Source organism: Neoarius graeffei, chromosome 15 (assembly GCF_027579695.1).
Source record: "Neoarius graeffei isolate fNeoGra1 chromosome 15, fNeoGra1.pri, whole genome shotgun sequence".
Lineage (NCBI taxonomy): Eukaryota > Metazoa > Chordata > Actinopteri > Siluriformes > Ariidae > Neoarius > Neoarius graeffei.
The window spans coordinates 29,411,837-29,438,043 of NC_083583.1; the positions used below are offsets into that span (position 1 = coordinate 29,411,837).

General features: G+C 42.0%; 1 protein-coding gene across 1 annotated transcript; it reads right to left on the reverse strand.

The window, feature by feature from the left end:
- Nucleotides 1–1,982: 1,982 nt before the first annotated feature.
- Nucleotides 1,983–25,408, reverse strand: mesd (mesoderm development LRP chaperone). The gene is made up of 3 exons (XM_060941117.1): nt 25,247–25,408; nt 8,002–8,234; nt 1,983–2,610 (listed from the first exon to the last, which is right to left on the reverse strand). The coding sequence occupies exons 1-3, from the start codon at nt 25,397–25,399 to the stop codon at nt 2,364–2,366; spliced, it is 633 nt and encodes a 210-aa protein (XP_060797100.1). The 5' UTR covers nt 25,400–25,408; the 3' UTR covers nt 1,983–2,363.
- Nucleotides 25,409–26,207: the final 799 nt, after the last annotated feature.

Genomic DNA, 26,207 nt, shown 5'->3' on the forward strand with positions numbered 1-26,207 from the left:
AAAATCTTAGGCACATGTAAAGAAATGCTGTAGACCAACAATGGCTTAATGAAATAACGTTAACATTTATATATATTTAAAAAAAAAAGAGCAGTAAGCCATAATAAAACAAACAGTCAATATTTGGTGTGAGATGAACCTTTGCTTTAAAAAATAAATAAATAAATAAATAAATAAATAAAATACCACCCCCCACAACCAAAAAAAAAAAACTGTAGTCTAAGGTACAATGAATGGAGTTTTATACAGAAATGAGCTGTCAGTTTTACTGAGCATCTTGCAGAACCAGCCACAGTTCTTCTGGACACTTTGTCACACTTTCTTCTTAATTTTGCATCAAAAATAGTAGCCTTGCGGGCGTCGTGGCTCAGGTGGCTAGGGCGCCATACCATAAATCCGGGGACCCGGGTTCGGTTCTGGCCCGAGGTCATTTCCCGATCCCTCCCCGTCTCTCTCTCCCACTCATTTCCTGTCCTGTCTCTACACTGTCCTATCCAATAAAGGTGAAAAAAAGCCCAAAAAATATCTTTTAAAAAAAAATAAATAGTAGCCTTCATTTTAATCTGAAAAAAGTGTTCTCTTATGTAATATGCTGCTCAGATACAAACTATTTTGTGTAACATTTTATTCTGTGCTAGAAAAATTAACATTTGGAACTCTAAAAATGTTTTTGTACTGACTCAATGTAGAAGTCATAAAACAGAAATCTATAACAATGCTTGTAAAGCTTGTATGAAAAAAAAAAGGGTGCCTAAGACTTTTGCACAGTACTGAATGTCTTCTACCTTCTTAGTATATAAATCAGACTTAAGGTATATAAATGATACCTTGGCCTATTCTTGTACCTTTAAATTGGCTTTACCCAGTAAAGATTTAAAAAGTGAACTCCGTGCACTTTCACAGGTGAAACAGATGTTATTAAGGTACTGTAGACGCATCCTAACTTCCAATTCAAATGTTTTAAGCATTTCTATACAAATAAGCTTTAGATAAACCCATATGTAGAGCTTGAGCCCTAAGGGAAAATTATTTAAAAATAATAATTATATATAAACAAACTAGATAGAGACTGTGACTAAAGTCACAGTAATTTGCGCTAGTTGTTGCAAACCGGGACGTTTGGTCACCGTACCCTATAGATCCGGAATGGTAAGACAGAGAATAATGCTCAGTGAGGAAAAAAAGCCCGTTTTTCATCAACCATTCCAATTCAGTGATCCAGATCAGTACCAAAAGTCATAACTTAATTCAGCCCAGAGGTATTCCGCATGTGAAATTTTGTGATTGGTTGAAAACTAAGGGAGAAATAGCATCCTAAAAATGTTAGGATGCTGATAAATAATAATAATAAACAACAACTAGAACTGTGAATAAACTCACTATAGAATACCCCCCGCTTACGAGCCTGTCATCATATATTGCCATATGTAAGGGAATAAGTTGAATTATCTCCCCTTTGAAACATTGGACCGGGATTATTTTTCCTTCACGCACATCTTCAGGTGATATACTGTAATTGTATAAAAGTTTCATCAAAATCCATCAAACTGTTTAGGAGGAGTTTCGCGTACAAGACACATGGACAGACAAGGTGATTCCTATATATTTGGAGGGGGTGCAGTAGTAGTAATAATAATAATCAAAAAAAGATCCCGAGTGAGAGTAACAATTTGTGCCAGTGCCGCTAGTGCAAATTAACAAGAGTATAGAAGCATGTGATGGGACAAAATAAAAACTACTCCTAAAGGTTCCATTTAAAGCAACATAAAACAGAAACAATATAAAAGATGTTTAAATGATACTCACTATTTTTAAGTACCATTAATAATTGGCACGTCTAACAACTAGACATTGTAGCACAACTGCAACACCAGTAGTGTTCATGCCCAAACTGGTGGACAGGGAGACTCATAATTCCTAAACCTGAATGTTCAAAAAAAAAAAAAAGTCTAAAGATGTTCGAGACAGTAAAGCTGCAGTAATGTATTACAAATATGTTTTATTTTGATTGAAAATGCAATGTGTTGAATTCAAGTGGTGATGTACAACTAGGTATGTAATAAGGCCAAATCTTTTTATAGATACATCTAGTGGAACAATTTGAGAGACCAAAATAACAGTATAGTGAATGAAGTTCTTTCTGAAGGATCTTAAAGCAAGTACCTTCTGTGAGGAAATAATGATGTAGGAGCAGCAGCATGGTATCACTGATTTAACCATGTATAGAAATGAGGCACATGCCTGAACACAGTGCCTGAAACACTCTCGACAACTGGGCTCATTAGTTCTTCAGAGTGTAGTCTCTGTTCAAGGCATCAACCCGCATTTATTCTGCTCCACAAGCCTTATTGACATCAGTGCCATCATAGCTCCTGTTTACTTTTATTTACTTGGTTGGCTACATTCTTGCCTTTCTTCTTCTTCTTGGTCTCATTTTGCTCTTTCTCCTTGTTGGCTTTGTTAGCCTTATTGGCTGCTTTCCCAGGAAACACCTGGCCCTCCACAGTCACGTCCTCACACCGCTCCTGGAGAGTCAGGAAGTCTTTAATCTCCCACGCATAGCTGCCATCACGTAGCATGAAGATGGCACGGTTGGAACCCACCACAAACCTAAAGGGTGTTGAATCAGGAAGGAAAGCCATTACATACAGTCTCAAATGATCAACAGTAACAGAACACAAACAGCACAAATGCACAGCTCCAAATAAACCATTTTTCCAGACTATATTTCTTTATAATGGCTATAGGGCCTCTGTTATTTGTCTAGCCAGGCATAACAATGTTTAACTGGGAACTGTGATGATATTCAACATTATTACAAAAATAAATAAAATAAAAAACGCAAGGGATAGGCCAAATAGGAAAAACACCCCACAACGTGATACTGCAACCCCCATGCTTCACAGTTGGGATGGTGGTCTTCAGCTTGCAAGCCTCACCCTTTTTCCTCCAAACATAACAATGGCCCTTCTGGCCAAACAATTATATTTTTGCTTAAATCAGCCCCAGAGGATATTTCTTCAAAAAGCAAGGTCTTTGTCCCCATGTGCACTTGCAAACTGTAGTTTGGCTTCTTTTTTGGAGCAGTGAATTCCTTCTTGCTGAACAACCTTTCAGATTACTGTATATCAATATAGGATGCATTTTACTGTGGTTATAGATACTTGTCTACCTGTTTCCACCAGCAGCACCACCACAAAGTCCTTTGCTGTTGTTCTGGGATTGATTTGTACTTTTTATGCAAAAGTATGTTCACCTCAAGGAGACAGAATGCACCCCCTTCCTAAGCAGTATGACTGCTGCGTGGTCCCATTGTATTTATACTTAGCATACTATTGTTTATACAGATGAACGTGGTGTCTTCTGGCACTTGGAAATTGCACCCAAGGTTGAACCAGATTTGTGGAGGTCCACAATTTTTTTTCTGAGGTCTTGGATGATTTCTTTTGATTTTCCAACAACGTCAAGCAAAGAGGCATGGAGTTTGATGGTAAGTCTTAAAATGCATCCACAGGTCCATCTCCAATTGATGCCAATTCACCAACTGCCCTATCAAAAGCTAACTGGCTAAAGGCTTGACATCATTTTCTGGAATTTTCCAAGCTGTAAACTTCTGACCCACTGGAACAGTGATCTAGTCGATTAAAAGTGAAATAATCTGTCTGTACATAATTGTTGGAAAGATTTCTTAGGTCATGCACAAAGTAGAAACTATAGTTTTCCCAAGATGTAATCTGATTTTTAACCCTTCCACAGTTTTAATGACTTAAACCCAAGTGCACGTAAACTTCAGAATTCAACTGTGTGTGTGTATTTATTTACAGATGTTTTTTCTGCACAGAGAAGTTTATTGACTATTTTTGGAAGGAGTCTTCATCGTCAGCACTTTTCTAACAGCATCAGAGGGAAAAACTTTCCTGAGATGGGAGAATGTTCAGTTTTTGCACTTTTAAGTACCTGCATATTAGACGATTAAAGTCATTTATATCAGTCATCTTGGTCAAACCCTGCTGACATCACAGCTTCATAGGATATATAAATGAAGTCATTCCACGTTTAACTCCTGTTACCCACAGCAGCACCTCATCTTGGATTCAACTTCTAAACCACTATGCATTACAATTGTTCCTTCAGTTACTGAGTAACTTCTCTAATAGGTTTTTAAATAAACTTGGATCTGGTCAAAGTAAAGATTCCACATGAAAAGAACACAAGGGGTAGTGAAGGTGCCCACAATTAGGGCTACAGACACTAATAACGAGAAGAGAAAGGGCGGGGGGGGGGGGGGGGGGGGGGGGGATCGATAATAGTCAACAACAAATTTAATTATCGGTTAGTTGAACTGTGTAATGATGCACACTGTGGCACACACTTCACAAGTCACTTCATTAAAAACACATTGGATTTAAATGTTCTGTACCACCAAGAAAACAATAGAATCTTCTCTAGAGCACAGAAACTCTAAACATTACACTATGCTACTGGCCTCATAAGTGACTAATATACTTTTTGGGAAAGTGAGAAACATTGGAAACATGATGTCCTTGCTTGAACCAGCCATACTAACCACCTTGTGTTGAGTTGTTGGACCTTATCCTGTTTGTAGGCTGTATAATGCATTTATGGTCAGATATCTAACCTTCCTAGTCTATTGGAAAATATATTTTTGACTGTGTTACCTTCTGGCTCCCCCCTTTTAGTGATGCTGTCATAGTTCGTTTTGCTGGAGTCCCTGCTTGCACTCAGCACAAAATGTATACTGTTCTTACTCACCAGGTGACATTGGGCATACCCAACAACCTGTGTTGTGTGTGTACCCCCATCTGTCCCTCAGACCTGCCTGATCCATCCTGATGCCCTACGTCTGGCTGGAGTCTCATCACATTGCTCCTGTGGAGGACGGCCCCATATGGACAGTCGAAAGTTGCACTTGGAAGACGGCTCTGGACACTTACAGTAATGCGTTTATGGCTGAGGACTACAGTTAACTTGCTAACTTTAGGACTGAAGTTGTCATGAACAGTTTTGCACTCCAGTTTCCATCAGTAAACAGTTTATAACTTCATCAAAACAGACTTCATGTTAAAACTATAATGATTTTCCTGATTCCACAGCTGTACTTTGAGAAAGTACAGCTGTGGAACCAGGAAAATCATTATAGTTTTAACATGAAGTCTGTTTTGTTGAAGTTATAAACTGTTCACTGATGGAAACTGGAGTGCAAAACTGTTCATATAGCACACCGTTATAGAAGCAAGTTATTTATAACCACGCTGTCTGTTATCACCCAAATGAGGGTGGGTTCCCTTTTGAATCTGGCTCTTCTCAAGGTTTCTCGCTCGTGTCGTCTGAGGGAGTTTTTCCTTGCCACCGTCGCCACAGGCTTGCTCATTGTGGATAAATTAAGGATAAAATTAGCTCATGTTTAAAGTCTTGAATTTTCTGTAAAGCTGCTTTGTGACAATGTCTGTTGTTAAAAGCACTATACAAATAAACTTGACTTGAATTTTTGTGCTACTTTGGTCAAATAGCGAAGATCTCTTATAACAACTGGATGTTCTGAAAATGAGCATCGTCTCAAATGAATGATTAGTCTTCAAAACACAATGCATGTTATGCAAGTTTTGGGCAGTGAGCGCCAAAGCTATCTGAATCAGTTAGCTTGTAAGAACTACTTTTCTGACCCATTAGTGCTGATAAACGATTGTATATTCTTAATATACACAGTACAATTTTTAAATGTCTTGTGTATACATTCCAACCTTGCTTTGGTTGTTTGGAGGTTGTCAGGAGTCAGTTTATAAATAAATGAATGAATAGTAAGGCAAATTTAATCAACAGAATAGAACTACAACCCCGATTCCAAAAAAGTTGGGACAAAGTACAAATTGCAAATAAAAACGGAATGCAATAATTTACAAATCTCAAAAACTGATATTGTATTCACAATAGAACATAGACAACATATCAAATGTCGAAAGTGAGACATTTTGAAATTTCATGCCAAATACTGGCTCATTTGAAATTTCATGACAGCAACACATCTCAAAAAAGTTGGGACAGGGGCAATAAGAGGCTGGAAAAGTTAAAGGTACAAAAAAGGAACAGCTGGAGGACCAAATTGCAACTCATGAGGTCAATTGGCAATAGGTCATTAACATGACTGGGTATAAAAAGAGCATCTTGGAGTGGCAGCGGCTCTCAGAAGTAAAGATGGGAAGAGGATCACCAATCCCCCTAATTCTGCACCGACAAATAGTGGAGCAATATCAGAAAGGAGTTCGACAGTGTAAAATTGCAAAGAGTTTGAACATATCATCTACAGTGCATAATATCATCAAAAGATTCAGAGACTCTGGAAGAATCTCTGTGCGTAAGGGTCAAGGCCGGAAAACCATACTGGGTGCCCGTGATCTTGGGGCCCTTAGACGGCACTGCATCACATACAGGCACGCTTCTGTATTGGAAATCACAAAATGGGCTCAGGAATATTTCCAGAGAACATTATCCGTGAACACAATTCACCGTGCCATCCGCCGTTGCCAGCTAAAACTCTATAGTTCAAAGAAGAAGCCGTATCTAAACATGATCCAGAAGCACAGACGTCTTCTCTGGACCAAGGCTCATTTAAAATGGACTGTGGCAAAGTGGAAAACTGTTCTGTGGTCAGACGAATCAAAATTTGAAGTTCTTTATGGAAATCAGGGACGCCATGTCATTCAGACTAAAGAGGAGAAGGACGACCCAAGTTATCAGCGCTCAGTTCAGAAGCCTGCATCTCTGATGGTATGGGGTTGTATTTGTGCGTGTGGCACGGGCAGCTTACACATCTGGAAAGACACCATCAATGCTGAAAGGTATATCCAGGTTCTAGAGCAACATATGCTCCCATCTAGACGACGTCTCTTTCAGGAAAGACCTTGCATTTTCCAACATGACAATGCCAAACCACATACTGCATCAATTACAGCATCATGGCTGCGTAGAAGAAGGGTCCGGGTACTGAACTGGCCAGCCTGCAGTCCAGATCTTTCACCCATAGAAAACATTTGGTGCATCATAAAACGGAAGATACGACAAAAAAGACCCAAGACAGTTGAGCAACTAGAATCCTACATTAGACAAGAATGGGTTAACATTCCTATCCCTAAACTTGAGCAACTTGTCTCCTCAGTCCCCAGACGTTTACAGACTGTTGTAAAGAGAAAAGGGGATGTCTCAGTGGTAAACATGGCCTTGTCCCAACTTTGAGATTTGTTGTCATGAAATTTAAAGTCACCTAATTTTTCTCTTTAAATGATATATTTTCTCAGTTTAAACATTTGATATATGTCATCTGTGTTCTATTTTGAATACAATATGGAATTTTGAAACTTCCACATCATTACATTCAATTTTTATTTACAATTTGTACTTTGTCCCAACTTTTTTGGAATCAGGGTTGTAACTTAAATCAAGGATTTTACCAAAGATATTAATGAGAATCAGTCAAGTGAAGAGATACCAATGAGGCTCGTTTAATTGCAGTAAGTGACTTTCACTTCAGGTGATGAAAGATGGATGTGGATAGTCAAAATCTGTAATCAAAGTAAACATAACACTTGAAATTTCTCAGTAATTTAGATTATAAATGCAGAAGTAGACAGGGTGTCTTTTGGTGGCATTGGAATGGAATATTTTTCATTTTTGGAGCTAATCAGATATTAAATGACTAGAATTGTACTTCTAATTGTGATCAAAGCAAAAGAGAAATGCATATCAGTTCAGGAAAGCCTAGAATTTTCAGAACTACATAATAGAAAGTGTCAAATAAATATATCAAGCAGGATTTTCACAGACTTCCACACAAACATCATGGTACTATTGTGCGCATGCTGGCACAGACCAACAAATCTCAGCCAACATCTCAACCCAAGAGCAAGTGTCACTCCATGACCAATATATCCAGGCAAAACTTAAACCTGATCATCTTAAACCTGCCACATGTATGTCACAAAGTACCTCTGAATATCAAAGTTGGCATTGAACAGGCTGCCCTGCCACAGGCTGGTGATCTCCTCTGTCTCCTTCTCTGTGGGGTTTCCTGACACCGTTGCAAACACCATCACGGTCTTTCCCTTCTTGGACATCTTCAGGAGCTCTTCAGGTTTGGAAGGGTCCACTTTGGAGAAGTCAATGGGTGGGGAAGTTCTTCTGTGCTCTGGCAGATCACCTTCTTCAATGTCATCATCTTTCTGTGAATATAAAAACAGTAAGTGATAAGAGAGGGGCAAACTAAAACAAAATTCTGCTGTGGACAAAATATAATCTCGACATCTCAGATATTCCTGTTTTGGAGACTGGCTAGTTTCCTCTGGGCCTACTTTGGGTATTTTTCATACCTGAACACAGTAATCCTTAACTTTTAACTCGTAAACCTTCATTTTTAGTTCAATCTGGTCCGTCAGAGCAGGGAAAACAACTAAACTGTGCTGCAGAGCCGACTGTCATATCAGTTGTAAGTGAGGGTGTAAAGGCGATCCTCAACCATGCACTGAGAGTAGTTAATTTAATGCTAGCATGGTGTTCAAGTTTGGTTACATAAACATGATTGTAGATTATAAAGGTTTTTTTTTTGCACAGCATGCCACACAACCACCATCAGTAATTCAAAAACACAAACAGGAAATGCAGCATCCATTACTGATGTGGTTAGTGGCTGTCTCTCTCAGGGTAGGCTAGGGTTGGGCGGTACCGAGAAAAAAATAATATTTTGTTTCGGCCTACTGTGTAACGTGCGCCTGGACCTTGTCCAGACCTGCACCTATGCCTCAAATGTACTATTTAAAAGCAGCATAGCGAATTATGTGCATTGTGGTATAGATTAAGCAGCAAAGCGAATTTTGTGCATTGATGAATGGATTAAGAGATATTTCAAAGCATCACGCAACTCTTCCTTCATCTTGAAAATAGCATTCAACTGTCGTTTACACGTCTGTGTTGAAACGCCATTTGCAGCACTATTTCACCTACTCCATCAAAAAAAGTACACGATGAGCAGGATCATACCCTTTCAAGCATGGGAAATAAAAAAAAGAAAAAGAATCAACCAACACCCAAGTCCGTTTAGACTGCGCGATAAACCATATTCTTCAGCGCAAATGAGGCGAACCTAATTCAAATGCGTGATAGCTGCACAAGGCAAAATCATATGGGCCCACGTCATGCCATGGCGGGGAAATTAATAATCAAATGGCCTTACCTTGCTGAAAACGTTGTCTTGATCACATAACTCCTTACAATTATTCCACTTAAATCCATACGGTTTAACACACCCAACAAAGATAGCAAGCGCATTGCTAATTCCCACCAGAAACCGAACAGTTTACGCTACGATGTTTTCTTCCGTTTCTTCAGTAGATGACATTTCAAACGTTTATTACCCACATCCCAAATGTCATACGTTATATTATTTTACCTTGTTGTTACTCATGTAACCTACTCAAAACACAACTCATTGGAGAGATCTCGTGGAAGTGGAGTACCCCAGGCTATGGTGTGCCTTAGGGGACATATTAGATGTTTTTCGATTTTGCGCGGTCATTTACATTATTGCTGGCTCTTCCTTTTCGTTTGGTTTGAAACCAAAATACTGCCACACTGCCGATGTTGTATTTTTTTTTTGCCACTAACTCGTTATCTTGACTTGCCATCTTTCAACCGCGGTCTCAGTCTCTTGCGAAGGTTTCTGTCAGACTCCAAATGTCACGCAGGGTTGCCATGGTAACGACATAAACAACCCTGCACGCGATGAGAACTTCTTTAGGAAATTGATAGAATTAGTGAAAATACGATCACACAGTTATTCGGGATGATCTTCAATTTATTATTTTATATTATAACCTCATGTACTCCATATTTATTTAGATATTATATATATTTTTAAAATGACGGTAATGAGACCGATACCGTTGGTACTTTTGGATACCTCGGGATACCTTCTTACCGTAATACCGCCCAACCCTAGGGTAGGCCAATATTTACTTCAAGTCAATCACTAAAAAGAAAAAAAAAAAAATCTCCAAATGAACTGTGCTTTTTGCTGTGCAATAATAAATTATCCATCTCTTATATCTGTACTTTAAGTTCTTCTTGTTCACATGCACCAAAGGCATTTTAGTAATGAACTACAGCAATGAAATAAAAGAACGTGACTGTTTGAATAAAGCTGAATGCAAAATAAATTAATTTTATTTACACACACAATCATTGCATTTTCTGTAAAAATGTTTGTGGCAGCAGGGGCGTGGCCAAGCAGCAGTCTGTGAATGGAGGGTGGGGTCGGGGAAGGTAAGTGGCTAAGTCATTCCACCTGCTGTCAATAATGTGTTTGTTTGTTACCGGGATGGAGCATAAAAGGAGAGAGAGAGAGCAGAGGAAAGGAGCTCTCTCCCCAACCACAACGCATGTATGAGTGAGTGAGTGAGTGGAAAGAAAGAAGAAAAGAAAGAAAGAAAAGAAAAGAAAAGCTAAAGTGGTTTGGCTAACATCAACTCTCGCCTGCTGTGCTTCTGTGCTCCACCCACATCAGGAATTGTTACAGTGGTGCCGAAACCCGGGCACACAGAAGGGAACCACCCCATGGAGTCCTCACCATTCGAAGAGCTCATCCTTGCCCTCGCTACTGCCCAGCAGAACCAGCATCAAGCGCTGATCACCCTCCGTAAGGAGCAGCAGCAACACTTCGAAGCCTTGATGCTGGCCCAGCAAGAAGATCGCCAGGCGTTCCGGCACCTGCTCGTGTCAGCAGGGCCGTCGGCCACCGCTGCCGCCACCCTCACGAAGATAGGACCACAGGACGATCCGGAAGCGTTCCTCACTCTCTTCAAGCAAGCAGCCGAGGCGTGGGGGTGGCCGCAGGAGCAGCATGCGGCGTGCCTCCTCCCGCTCCTGACTGGCGAGGCACAGATCGCAGCACAGCAGCTCCCTGCTGACAGCCGACTGGTCTATGCTGACCTAAGGAAAGCCATTCTGCAGCGGCTCGGCCACTCCCCAGAGCAACATCGTCAGCGCTTCCAGACGCTGGCAATGGAGGAGGTCGGCCGACCGTTTGCATTTGGCCAGCAACTCCGGGACGCCTGCCGGCGGTGGCTGAGGGCGGAAGACCGTGACACAGACAAGATCATCGATCTGGTGGCACTGGAGCAGTTTATCTCTCGATTTCTGGAAGGAACGGCGGAATGGGTCCAGTGTCACTGCTTGGCGTTGCTGGAACAAGCCATCGAGCTGGTGGAGGACCATCTGGAGGTGTCTCCCCTCGCTTCTCTTCTCTCGTCTCTTGTCCCCCTCTCTACCCCGTTCCCCTGCCACAGAGGCGGCGGCTGGCTCCTCCCCATCCGGCCCATCGCACCCGTGGTGTCCTCCCATCTCCCTCTTCTGTATCTTTGTTGTCTCCCCCTCAGGCGAGTTGCTTGATCGGTTAGGCACTGCTCGCTTTTATTCGACACTGGATCTAACAAAGGGATATTGGCAGATCCCCCTGACTCCTCTATACTGAGAAAAAACGGCCTTTTCCACACCATTTGGATTACACCAGTTTGTCACGCTCCCTTTTGGGTTATTTGGGGCGCCCGCTACATTCCAGTGGCTTACGGACAGGGTCCTCCGCCCTCACGCTGCCACCTATCTAGACGACATTATAATTTACAGTAATGATTGGCCGCGGCACCTGTAACACCTGAGGACCATTCTAAAGTCACTGAGGAGAGCGGGCCTCACAGTTAACCCCAAAAAAGTGTGCGATTATTGGGCGGGTCGAAGTACGGTACCTTGGGTTCCACTTGGATCATGGGCAGGTGCGTCCCCAAATTAACAAGACCGCAGTGATTGCGGCTTGCCCGAGGCCCAAGACCAAAAAGGAGGCGAGATGGTTCTTGGGGCTGGCTGGCTATTATTGTAGATTTATACCTAATTATTCGGATGTCACCAGCCCGCTAACCAATCTCACTAAAACGGGAGCTCCAGATCTGGTCCAGTGGACAGAGCAATGCCAACAGGCCTTCTCTGAGGTAAAAGCTGCACTGTGTGGGGGGCCACTTTTACACTCCCCTGACTTCTCTCTCTCCCCTTTATTTTGCAGACTGATGCATCGGACAGAGGGCTGGGGGCCGTTTTGTCCCAGGAGGTGGAGGGCAAGGAGCGCCCCGTGCTGTACATCAACCAGAAACGCTCGATGCATGAAAGTAGGTACAGCACAATCGAGAAGGAGTGTCTCGCCATCAAGTGGGCGGTCCTCGCCCTTCGATACTACATGCTGGGGCGCCCTTTCACACTCTGTTCGGACCACGCGCCCTCCAATGGCTCCACCGCATGAAGGATGCCAATGCGCGGATCACCCGTTGGTATCTCGCCCTCCAGCCATTTAAGTTCAAGGTGATCCACAGGCCGGGGGGGGGGTCAGCTTCAGGCCGGACAGCTCCCCAGCCTGGGGGCGTGGCCAAGCAGCAGTCTGTGAATGGAGGGCAGGGTCAGGGAAGGTAAGTGGCTAAGTCATTCCACCTGCTGCCAATAATGTGTGTGTTTGTTACAGGGATGGAGCATAAAAGGAGAGCGAGAGAGCAGAGAAAAGGTAGCCTGGGCCCGCCCATCCTAAGTGTGACACAACACGAGGGCCTGTTGCCTTGCCAGACTAAAGCCCTGTTCACACGGCACATATTTGCATCGATGCTGCACCGATGTATTTTGTTGCGATATATCTTACGCCGGTGTAAATTTTGTGGAGCGTTCACACGTCACAACCCTGCTTACTAGAGAGAAGCGTGTCAGCACCGGTGCAGCCCCACTTGCGGTCACACGGCAGTTTCTGCGACCGTGCAATAGTAGCAAAAACTTTATTACTATCATTTCCTTTGATAGTAATAAAGTTTTGATATCATTTCCTTTTATTATTATCATTTCCTATCGTTATTACTATAATTTCCGATAGTAATAATGCGGAAATGAAATATGCGCATGCGTGAAAATGTACTTCCTTTTCCCGGTTGTCATGGCATCATCAAGCGCCGGGAAAACAACGTGGATGAAGACACCAGTGTTGCCAGATATTGTTGACTTTTTCCAGCCCAAAATATGTTCAAATCCACCAAAATGCACTTAAAACTGACAATCTGGCAACACTGGAAGACACGCAGTTCTGTTGTTGTTGATATTCGCCATTTTGGAAGCGCAAAATACCAGGATGCAAATTATGCAATGCCCGTATGTAATCAACTCTCCTCACGCGTAGCGAGTCTACCCCTGTAGCGTTCAGACGGCCCATTTTATATCGGTGCTGCCCCGCAAACTAGCATTTACTCCGGAGTAAATTTCTTAAACCACCTCCCGAGCAGGGTTAGATTTGCACCGGTTTAAGCAGCTTTCAGGGGCTACACCGGTATAACTTTGTACCGTGTGAACGCTCTACCGGGGCAGCCCCGGTGCTACACCGGAGTAAAAGTTGCCGTGTGAACACCCCTTAAGCTCGCAAGCTATCTCCAGCTCTTTCAAGCTCCCGAAAAATCGGGAGCCAATCAACTTTGAACATCTCCAACGGCCCTGGGTAGAGGCGTGTTCAAGGCAGTGACGTAGTAGAACTGCAACTGGAAGCCATAGATTGTTTACAGAATCTATGCCGGAAGCACTTCATTCACTAGAAACATTACGAACATGGAGCAGCGGCAAGCCTTTGACACAGCGGTAGATGCTGTATTGAAAGCATTCAACAGGAAGTTCTCATTGAAAACAGAGCAAAGAGCAGCCCTGGAGGTATTTATCTTCTTCCTGTTACTCAAGCAGTTTCCGTCGCGTCACATACGTCAGAGGAAAGAGTGATGTGATTGGTTTAAGCTTCATCACAGCCTTTTCTGGCTTCGACCAGTAGCAAACTGAAGCATTTCAGGGAGGCGGGTCAACCACGCCTTTGGGAAACGGTTGGGCTTAATATCTTTGCCAGACCAAATGCTCGCAGAGCTTTGAAGTCGCGTTAGCCAGACTAAAGAAAAGGAGCTCACTCTCCCCGACCACAACGCATGCATGAGTGAGTGAGTAAGAAAGCAAGCAAGCTGAAAAGCTAAATAAAGTGGTTTGGCTAACATCAGCTCTCGCCTGCCGTGCTTCTGTGCTCCACCCACATCAAGAATTGTTACAATGTTTAAAGATTTTGTGATGTACTTTGACATTTTCTAATGGTAACTAATATAAGGGAAAAAAAGCCTATTTGTAGTTCATCGTATAAACCCTGATATTTCAGTGCCCTCCACAAATATTGGCACCCCTTGTAAAGAGTAGTAGGGAAGGGGGGGAGGGTTCAGAGAAAATCCACTTTTTGGTGAAGTAACTTCATCTCACATTGAAAAAATGAGATTCAACTTTTATTTGAATTAAACAAAAGACAATTTGAAATAAATCGAGAAAATGTAACAACTAGGGATGTCAAACGATTAATTTTTAATCGCGATTAATCTCAAAATTATGTAGTTAATCGCGATTAATCACAAAAAATCTTTAAACATCTGTTTAAATTGTACTCAAATACATTTCTACATCAGAGCAAATATTTGAATATATGCTCTGATGCTCCATGTCAATTATAAGGCTCATCTTCTCTATGATAGACAATATATCGGCCTAATGCACAAATATTTGGCATTCGGGTTTTGATATTAGATCTAGGCATGCAGCATATTCTTTCCAATGTAGCCTATCAGACATCTGTTGGGCATACTGTAGGCTATGTGCAAAATACAATTTGGAGAAATAACAGACTATTTTTTTCTCAACTGTAATGGCTGCAAGCTACACTTCGAAGAGCAAAGAGGAAGTTCATTCAAGTGAAGCAGTAGGCTATTTGGAAATCGCTAGGCTACCTACAATCTACAGGTGGAGAAAAGGGAATGTGCGCATTCCCGATCGTAGCCCATCAGATATCAACACATTTCACCAAGTAAACGAAACTCGCACCGCATCGCATATGCAGACTACAATTTAACTGACCATGTTGTGGGTTTGACAAGTTGTAGAGCTACGTTTTACCACAAAGTTAATGTTATAACTAGCTTTATTTTGCATGCTAGTCACCCGCGAAAATCTGCATTGTTCCTTACCAAGATGAGCCCAATTCACGCCGTCATTTTTTAAAATTGTGATCAAATTAAATTGCGTTAACACACTAATAATGCGTTAACTTCAACAGCCCTAGTAACAACGCAAAACAAAAACAAAAGTAAAAAAAAAAAAACACCGTCAATAAACACTTTTTTTAAACTAACTTTGCAGAGTAGTTTACCATGTTTTCTTTATGGGGTGTAGGTGTACGTTTTTAGTTACTTTAAGATTATGCTACTTGGTGCAAGCACTTGTTTTGTAGTAGTCTGTAAACTTGAGCATAGTGGTCGTTTATATCCAAAGCATCCTACAACTGAGTTTACATTTTACTGGTGCAGCCAGTTGCTGGATCCAAAACACACAGGATCACTGCTGGACAAACCTAATGTACAGCTGAGTGGAAGATTGCACCTCTACTTTGTAAAGTATTCACTCGTCTAAACTCAACTCTTTCTGGTGCATTATGGACAGCTGCCCTGACCAGGAGCACGTACACTGCAGTCTCAGACAGGAAAACACTGCCCAGTCCATGACTGTGTGACATTTTCCTGTTATTGAAAGCATCTAGAAAAAGCAGTGCATTTATTTAAAAAAAAAAAGTCAGCAATACAGTTTATAAACAGCATCCTCTTTATCTATCTTATACTGACATCAGCAGATATCATGTTTACTCTGATATTATATTAGCAAAACTGCCACCTTTTATGCATTTGGCATAAGCGCCACACAATTTAACATCCAAGTATACTAGCACGAATTATCTCTCAAAAACATGCCAAAAGGACACTCTTTTTCTCCCCAGTAAAACAGGAGACAAGCCATTTGACACATTTAAAGCTAGACAGCCTTTCAATTTCATAAAATCGGTGAAATTTAGTTCCCTCTGAAATTTGGTCACTGTGATATGTTTATTTCTGTAATATCTCACAAAATTTCAGACCATTCTGTGGCTGGGAAGTTATTTTAATTTGAGGGGATTCCCGAGCAAATAACGTGCATGAAATCGCTCACTTTGCACAGTCAAGCAGACAGAGGAAGTCCATGTGCGCATGCGCAGGTTTACCTTCTTCTTTTGGGTTTTACGGCAGCTGGCATCGAGTGTTACATTACTGCCATCTACAAATCTGCCTTTGACCGTGCACTGACAGTTACATCAGTCGTTCGCTAAAAGGACAGCTGATCACACAGAGGTGCTCGCTGACCACCGATATTTATTAGTTTGGTCCTACGTTTCCTTTCCTTCGCAACATAATGTCTTTTCTTCTCGCTTTCCGTTACTGTAGTCGGTCTTTCACGTTTCATTCGCACACTCGCGTCCTCCATTTTTCTCTCCTGTTTCAAATTTGTATCCCACAATGCCTTCCGTGAACATGGAAAAGCCCACCACATGATGCATGATGTAGCATCTTGAATTGGCAATAAAAGAAAATAGGTCTGCACACTGCTGGATACGCTCCAAAAAATAAACTTTATTTAATTAAAACAAGCAACGTTTCGATCACCCTGGATCTTCATCAGGCCTGATGAAGATCCAGGGTGATCGAAACGTTGCTTGTTTTAATTAAATAAAGTTTATTTTTTGGAGCGTATCCAGCAGTGTGCAGACCTATTTTCTTTTATTGTCTGACTTTTTTGTCTGGCACCTGCAAAGAGTTTTTGGATGTGCGCACCCTACTCAAACGATTATAGCATCTTGAATTGGGTCATGGTGAAGCAGGAAAAAAATAGAGAATTTAGGGCCATGTGGCCCTAAATTCATTAATTGTTTTATTAAAAAAAGAAACTTATAAAATTGGAAAGCTGTGATTCGAATTCAGTAGCTTTTGGTCCACTAAACAAAAATAATTGAGTGTCAGGGAAAATTCTTTTAATGACCTACACTTGAAAAATCTGAAAGGCAGTCTACCTTTAATTTGGAACAATTTGAACAGGCATTTTGTATTCTCCTACATGAACTGACCACCTGGAAGCCCCGCCCTCTTCTCCCCATCATGTGTTCTTGACTGAACTCTCACAGGGTGCCTTCGCTGTCTGTCAGGGTAAATGAAGAATATCAGAGTTCAATTTTACCAAAAATAATTTTTTTCCTCCCAAAAAGGAAAACAAGAAGAAAATTTTGACCTTTAAAAAAAAAAAGATTCAATAGGTCTAAAACAAAAGTGACAAATCAAAACAACTTACAAATTGTGTTGATGATAATTAGAATGTGGACACCAGATAATTGGTTTGTAAAAGGATTATATTATACTGTTATGATCACCTAATAATCCACCTTCAAGCAAGCAGTTCCCGACTGCACAGTGAATAATATTACACCCTTCTATACGTTCCTTAAATCTGAAGCATAGTTTTTTTTTTTTTTTTTAAGTTATTAGTTGTGGATGATTAAACCCTTTAGCAGGCTGATTTGAAAAAAAGAGAAAGCTCTTGCTATCTAAAAACAAAAAGGTTAAGAAACTTCCAGGCCAAGTCTACCAGATACAAGAAATCACTTCCCCACAGGTCTCCAGATTCCTACACAGATCTGTCTGATGGCCATTGACCTACTCTACCTACTGCACTCAGTCACTTTACAAGAAAAACATTATTCCAGCTCCACACGCACCAACCACACACAGGCACCGGACGAAAGATTAGATGATGTTTTTTTCAATCTTCCGACCAGTTTCGGTGCACCCATGTCCTCAGTTTCCTAGCCGTGACTGACAACTGGAACCTGATGTGATCTCCTGCTGGTGTAGCTCATCCACTTCAGGGTTCGGTGTATTGTGTGTTCTGAGATGCTTTTCTGCTCACCATAGATGTAAAGAGTGGCTATTTGTGTGACTGGAGTCTTCCAGTCAGCTCAAACCACTCTGACCATTCTCGTCTGACTGCTATCACAAACAAAGCATTTCCACCCAAAGAACTGCCACTGACTGGATTCGTCCCCCCGACACTATTCTGAGTAAATTCAATAGACTTGTGTGTGAAAATTTCTGGAGAGCCACAGCTTCTGAAATACTCTGGGTGGCACAGTGGTGTAATGGTTAGCACGGTCACCTCACAGCAAGAAGGTTCTGGGTTCTAGCTCTGCAGCCGGCGGAGGCCTTTGTGTGTGGAGTTTGCATGTTCTCCTCGTGTCTGCATGGGTTTCCTCCGGGTGCTCCAGTTTCCCCCCCCACAGTCCAAAGACATGCGGTTCAGTTAATATGGAATAGCCTTGGGCTGAGGTGCCCTTGAGCGAGGCACCTAATTCCCAACTGCTCCCCGGGCGCTGTTAGCATGGCTGCTCACTGCTCTGGGTATGTGTGCGCGCTCATTGCTCACGTGTGTGTTCACTGCTTCAGATGGGTTAAATGCAGAGAGGAATTTCACAAGTGTGTGATGAATAAAGTTCTTTCTTTCTTACTCAAAACAAAGATCAGGTTGAGATCATGTTTTCTCCCATTCTGATGTGAACATTAACAGAAGCTCTATGACCTTCACATGCAATATTTTATACCTTGCGTCTGAATGACTGCATGAAGAAGCAGGTGAGCAGATTACATTACATTAATGGTATTTAGCAGACACTAATGGGCAATTCCATGTAAATGTCAACCTCACCATGCAAAAATAAAGCAACATGTAATACATCAAAACCACTCCCAGAGATATCACCTAGGCCTGTATTTTACAGATGTGAATAAGTTGAACCAATTTGTAACCAACCTAATACATCACTGTCAGTCTTTCTTTCTTATAATGTAAAACCCAAGCTAAAATCAACTTTGATCATGTACAATTCTATATTATTGCCACAAGCCACAGAAATGTATGCTAAAATCCACAAAACAGCAAAACAATAGCCATCCTAAATATTATTTAAGAACTTTGATAGTTTTAGCTGATATTTAGAGTTTTTCAAAGGGTTATGGTGGTTAAATTGCTGATTTTCTAAACATATGCCATGTCTATTTCAGACGCGTCACATCCATAACGGAATTTCGTCACATCCATAACGCTGACTTTTCCTTCCGAAACTCTGCATGAAATACAAAATATTTTAAACAAAGATTTTTTAATATTCACCTTGGACCCCTCTATCAAACGGATATCTCCATTTCGACATTAGGTTTACAATTTCACAGAGTTTGATAAAAATGTACAGTCACCCAAGAAAAGTGATACTTTTTCTGTCACATCCATAACGCATCTTTTATTGGCGTTTTCTGGCATGCCCTAGATGTACTATGGGAATTGTTCTTGTTCTATCACTTCTCCAGTATGGTACAGCCTTAAAATATGCAACACCTGTTTAAATACTGGGAGACAATAAAACATGCACTGGGTCATTTGTTGCCATTTTGAGTTCAAGTGTCACGTCCATAACGCTGGAATTGCTCTGATCCAGAGCGACATACAACATATCAAGAGCAGCTTGGGGAGCAGCTGGGGGTTAGGTGCCTTGCTCAAGGGCACTTCAGACATTCCTGCTGGTACAGGGAATCAAACCAGCAACCTTTTGGTCCCAAAATGCTTCTCTAACTATTAGGCCATGGCTGCCCCCAGCAGATGTACAACTGTTCCTATTTAAAGCTCGTAGGCAATGGCTTTAATTTTATGCACATTTGAAACTTTATATGTTAAAAAACCCTCTGTAATTTTCTTCTGGTCCCAAGAAGTATTGTTAATAAGTAATAATTAAAATAAGTTAGCGCGAATCGTGGCGAATTTCTGTTCAGCTATTTTCGTGACCGCTCGGCGTGTGACGTCATTTAAGCCAAACAAACCACTTGAGTTGAGTCCACTTCCATTTACTTACGGTACATTGAAGTTAGGCTCAAGTCCAGACGTGCGTTCAGGAATTTCCAAAGAAAAAACATGCCTTGTTGTGCAGTGAACTGTAACAACAGGACCGGTTCAGGAAGAAGTTTTTACCTTTTTCCGAAAGAGGAGAAGAGGCGGGGCGAGTGGGTTGGCTTTTTCCGAAAGAGGAGAAGAGGCGGGGCGAGTGGGTTGGCTTTTTCCGAAAGAGGAGAAGAGGCGGGGCGAGTGGGTTGGCTTTTTCCGAAAGAGGAGAAGAGGCGGGGCGAGTGGGTTGGCTTTTTCCGAAAGAGGAGAAGAGGCGGAGCGAGTGGGTTGGCTTTTTCCGAAAGAGGAGAAGAGGCGGAGCGAGTGGGTTGGTTTGTTCCGAAAAAGGAGAAGAGGCGGAGCGAGTGGGTTGGCTTTTTCTGAAAAAGGAGAAGAGGCGGAGCGAGTGGGTTGGCTTTTTCCAAAAGAGGAGAAGAGACGGGGCGAGTGGGTTGGTTTTTTCTGAAAGAGGAGAAGAGGCGGAGGGAGTGGGTTGGCTTTTTCCAAAAAAGGAGAAGAGGCGGAGAGAGTGGATTGTGCGCGTGAAACAAAATCAATCAGTCAAAGAAGAAACGGAGCAGCAACGCTCAAGCAAAAAGGAGAAGATTGGAGGTTAGGGTTGGGCGGTATCCAAATTTTGATACCTTTAAACCGTCTCTGTGTTTTCCCGGGGTATACGGTATTACCGAGAAAAAAATAATATTTTGTTTCGGCCTACTGTGTAACATGCGCCTATGCCTCAAATGTACTATTTAAAAGCAGCATAGCGAATTGTGTGCATTGTGGTATGGATTAAGCAGCAAAGCGAATTTTGTGCATTGATGAATGGATTAAGAGATATTTCAAAGCATCACGCAACTCTTCCTTCATCTTGAAAATAGCATTCAACTGTCGTTTACACATGTCTGCGATGAAACGCCATTTGCAGCACTATTTCACCTACTCCATCAAAAAAAAGTACACGATGAGCAGGATCATACCCTTTCAAGCATGGGAAATAAAAAAAAGAAAAAGAATCAACCAACACCCAAGTCCGTTTAGACTGCGCGATAAACCATATTCTTCAGCGCAAATGAGGCGCACCTAATTCAAATGCGTGATAGCTGCACAAGGCAAAATCATATGGGCCCACGTCATGCCATGGCGGGGAAATTAATAATCAAATGGCCTTACCTTGCTGAAAACGTTGTCTTGATCACATAACTCCTTACAATTATTCCACTTAAATCCATACGGTTTAACACACCCAACAAAGATAGCAAGCGCATTGCTAATTCCCACCAGAAACCGAACAGTTTACGCTACGATGTTTTCTTCCGTTTCTTCAGTAGATGACATTTCAAACGTTTATTACCCACATCCCAAATGTCATACGTTATATTATTTTACCTTGTTGTTACTCATGTAACCTACTCAAAACACAACTCATTGGAGAGATCTCGTGGAAGTGGAGTACCCCAGGCTATGGTGTGCCTTAGGGGACATATTAGATTTTTCGTTTGGTTTGAAACCAAAATACTGCCACACTGCCGATGTTGTATTTTTTTTGCCACTAACTCGTTATCTTGACTTGCCATCTTTCAACCGCGGTCTCAGTCTCAGTCTCTTTTTTTTTTTTTTTTTAGATAGGACAGTATAGAGAGACAGGAAATGAGCGGGGGAGAGAGAGACGGGATCGGGAAATAACCTCGGGTCGGAATCGAACCCGGGTCCCCGGATTTATGGTACGGTGCCTTAGCCATCTGAGCCATGACACCCCCGGTCTCAGTCTCTTGCGAAGCTTTCTGTCAGACTCCAAAATGTCACGCAGGGTTGCCATGGTAACGACATAAACAACCCTGCACGCGATGAAAACTTCTTTAGGAAATTGATAGAATTAGTGAAAATACGATCACACAGTGGGGCGGCACGGTGGTGTAGTGGTTAGCGCTGTCGCCTCACAGCAAGAAGGTCCTGGGTTCGAGCCCCGGGGCCGGCGAGGGCCTTTCTGTGTGGAGTTTGCATGTTCTCCCCGTGTCCGCGTGGGTTTCCTCCGGGTGCTCCGGTTTCCCCCACAGTCCAAAGACATGCAGGTTAGGTTAACTGGTGACTCTAAATTGACCGTAGGTGTGAATGTGAGTGTGAATGGTTGTCTGTGTCTATATGTCAGCCCTGTGATGACCTGGCGACTTGTCCAGGGTGTACCCCGCCTTTCGCCCGTAGTCAGCTGGGATAGGCTCCAGCTTGCCTGCGACCCTGTAGAAGGATAAAGCGGCTAGAGATAATGAGATGAGATGAGACGATCACACAGTTATTCGGAATGATCTTCAATTTATTATTTTATATTATGACCTCATGTACTCCATATTTATTTAGATATTATATATTTTTTTAAAATGACGGTAATGAGACCGATACCGTTGGTACTTTTGGATACCTCGGGATACCTTCTTACCGTAATACCGCCCAACCCTATTGGAGGTAAACATTTTTATTTTTGCGTACAATTAACAAGTCAAGAATCCTGAGGGATCCTGTACAATCATTGTGGAAATGAGACAAAGGGATATTTCCTCGCTTAGAGTAGGCTATAAATAGTATAATGCCATGCATGGCAGGCTAATGTCGCCTACCGGCACACTGTCAGGTGATCGTTCCCTATATCCACTAGGGAGGGCGGTTTAATTATTCTTCAAAAGGGCTCTTATTTAATGTTACGATGAAAGTAAGAATTTATCATAACTACCAGGATAAAGCGTTTGGGCGCGAGTCTTGTTGAGGTCCGGGGTCACCGCGATCAGAGTCGGCCGAGTCGCTGTCCGATTCCGAGGCCGCACAGTCAAACCAGTGAGTCACATTCACCGATTGCCTCGCAACGGCCATAGGTTCATACATATATGGTTTCACCTCTCGATATTCAATTTGGAGAGTTCCTACTTCAAAATCGCTATCAGACGTTTTACACAACCTCTCACGACCAAAGTCTGTACACGTGTGCTCGGTTCGCAAGTAAACACTGAGCTGCTCCCAGTCTGTTTGGCTTAAATGACATCACGATGACTGTCTCCTGGCGGTGAACGTGCGCATAAGTGAGATGTAAACAAACCTTCGGAAATTGGGCAAAACAGTATATTTTAACCGTTTTATTCAATTTTAGGGTGCAAATTAGACACTAGGAAGACTGAACTCGCTTTTTGGGTCGTTCTTCTAGACAATAAAGTTGATATTCTATGTTTCACCTCCGACCGTTGCCTATGACCTTTAAAGGGCTGATGACACGAACATGACTCTATGCAATTTCTTAAATAAACTATACAACATGGCAAACATGTTAGATTTGTTATAATTACGTGAAAAGAAGCTGTTGTTACGCGAATATCCAACTTTTAATTGCACAGCGCAAAAAAACTGGGTCCGTGGCTCGCGGCCATGTTGTGACGTCAGCGGAAGAACACGCTGCGGTTCACTGGCTGTTCTACTCTGGTTCTACTCAATGGAAATGGCGCATGAAAACGCCAGTGAACACTCTAGTGCTAGCTCTTCCTCTTCTGGGAGTCTAGAATTGTGTTGATCTCTTCCGAATAGAATCTATGATAGCCTACCCTCTTTACCCTTTGCCTCTCGTTGCTAGGTGGCAGTTACATGAAAGCCACAAGCTTTCACAAGCAAATACATGACTGATATCACGCCGACTTTATGATTACATTTATGATTATCATGTAGAATCTATAGCTCTACGTACCTTTATCTTATGTCGTTTCACAACACATGTTCTGACAGGAGGACTGTCTTTGGATCTGGCATAGCTACTAGTAGACCCCCTCCGGAATACTGGCAGTGTTGCCAGATTGGGAGGAATCCCGCCCAGTTGGGCGGTTTCAAGTGCATTTTGGTGGGTTTTGAACATATTTTGGGCTGGAAAACTTCAGCAGTATCTGGCAACAGATACTGCTGATGTTTTCCAGCCCAAAATATGTTCGAAACCGCCCAGCTGGGCGGGAAACCTCCCAATCTGGCAACACTGTGTAGGCACTGCTGATGGTAGTAACACACGTTTGTGCTGAACTGAACACCCAAGAGATTCTTTTAAGCTGGGAAGGGTGTCAAAACAATCCAAATCGAAGTGTTCAGAGCACAGGACAGATGTTGGTGAGAGCTCCCACTTGTCACGAGTGCGCCTGACTTGCTTCACCCACTTCGCATGCAGCTCCGGATCTCTGGGAAACTTGAATAAACTTACCCCATCCTTGTGGGTTTTGGAGCAAAAGCCGGCAACGCAAAGGCATAATAAATATTATATATATATATAAAAATAATGTATAATAATAATGACAAATTGGGCGGCACGGTGGTGTAGTGGTTAGCGCTGTCGCCTCACAGCAAGAAGGTCCTGGGTTCGAGCCCCAGGGCCGGCGAGGGCCTTTCTGTGTGGAGTTTGCATGTTCTCCCCGTGTCCGCGTGGGTTTCCTCCGGGTGCTCCGGTTTCCCCCACAGTCCAAAGACATGCAGGTTAGGTTAACTGGTGACTCTAAATTGACCGTAGGTGTGATGACCTGGCGACTTGTCCAGGGTGTACCCCGCCTTTCGCCCGTAGTCAGCTGGGATAGGCTCCAGCTCGCCTGCGACCCTGTAGAAGGATAAAGCGGCTAGAGATAATGAGATGAGATAATGACAAATTGAACACCTGTCGCATCAACAGGAGGAAGGTTCTTTCGCTGACGTCATATAGCTCCTCCTCCTCTTTCGTCTCCTGGGTGCTGCAGCCCTGTCAAATTTGCCCAAATAGCCGCGTTTTTTATCATAACTTGTAAAATAGGCGCCTTCGTGAATTAATATATGGATCATCGGGAATTACTTTTTATGTTATAAAACATCGCCAAAGATGTCAAAAACGTGTCATCAGCACTTTAAGTGGTCGGTGAATGCACAGGCCTATTTCTACATTAATAGGACCCACTGACAGACAGCGTGTGTTGCAGTTCTTTGTACTACTAAATTAACTAGCTTAAGAGCTTTCGTTACATCATCATCATTTCCCTGAACCACTACTGCTCAGATGTTTAACCAGGTTTGGTTGCTAGGCACACTATCTAGCACACAGCGACGCAAACTGAAACGCGACCTAATCGCTAGCTTTCTCTTTAAACACGCGGTTTGTAAAGTGTTTATACCTTCATTTGCGCCGCAGTTTGTAAAACATAGTTATATTAAGCTAGTGTAATGCTGCACATAGCTAGCCTGTTAGCATATAGGGTTAAAAGCGACAAATTAACCTGGAAGACTCACTACGCTAAAGCAGAATGCTAATGCTAAAGTGCTCAAAACGAATTACCTCCCATTGCTCCAGCAGTCTCGCCATATCCGCGTCATTGTAATCCCGAATATCTTTCTTCTTTTTAGGTTTACTGTCCTGACAATGAACCGCCACTAGAAACACTACAAAAAATAACACTGATACACATCTCCATCCCATGGAAGACGCCATCTTTTTTTTTTTTTTTCAACCTGGAGTTTGCGGATTGGTTGAGATCTTTCGGCTTGGAGCTTGCTGATTGGTTCCGATTTGTTAACGTCACAAAGGGGGCGTATTCGATTGGCACTGCATTTCACGTGACCAATGATTAACGAGAAATGATAGTTTATCCAGTTTTCCATGTTTTATAGAATTTATTCGTTCTAATACATGAGAATAAAAAAAACTTACGTTTGAAGAACAAGCCTACAGTTAAAAAACTGGAAAGAACTGAATTAGAAGAAATGCAAATTCAGGGACAGCAAATACATATTACAACCCCGATTCCAAAAAAGTTGGGACAAAGTACAAATTGTAAAAAATAAAAACGCAGGGCTCGAAATTCTTTTTTTTTTCACCAGCCAGCCGGACTAGTTACCTTCCAAAGTAACTAGCCAAACAGAAAATCAACTAGCCAAAATTTGTTCATGTACGAATTTTACTTCTGTCAAAAATAACGCAAAAGAGAGTAGTTACCATTGCTAATGTGCATTTATTTCAAGACCCGAGTATTTTGATACTGTTGTTAAATACATAAATGAGAACAACATAGAGCACCATAATATAATATCAACAAATAATAAATATATTGGAAAACTTGGCAACTTGGTGTATGAGTATTGAAAACAAATATACTCATGACTAAAGCACCCAAAACATGTCCAACATGCTTTCTGTATTTAACCATTTATGATAGAGAAAGCATTAGGAGCTTTATATTGACTCAGAATCAACTTGAAAAAAAATTATTCCATAAAAATACAAAAATAGACTTGAGCAC

Bases quoted from the DNA above. Each gene is read 5' to 3' on its own strand.
- mesd (XM_060941117.1), bottom strand. From the start codon at position 25,399: ATGGCGTCTTCCATGGGATGGAGATGTGTATCAGTGTTATTTTTTGTA. The intron at 8,235-25,246 runs GTAATTCGTTTT...TTATATTCACAG, and splicing joins GACTGCTGGAGCAATGGGAG to AAAGATGATGACATTGAAGA. The intron at 2,611-8,001 runs GTACTTTGTGAC...AACACCCTTTAG, and splicing joins GCCAACTTTGATATTCAGAG to GTTTGTGGTGGGTTCCAACC.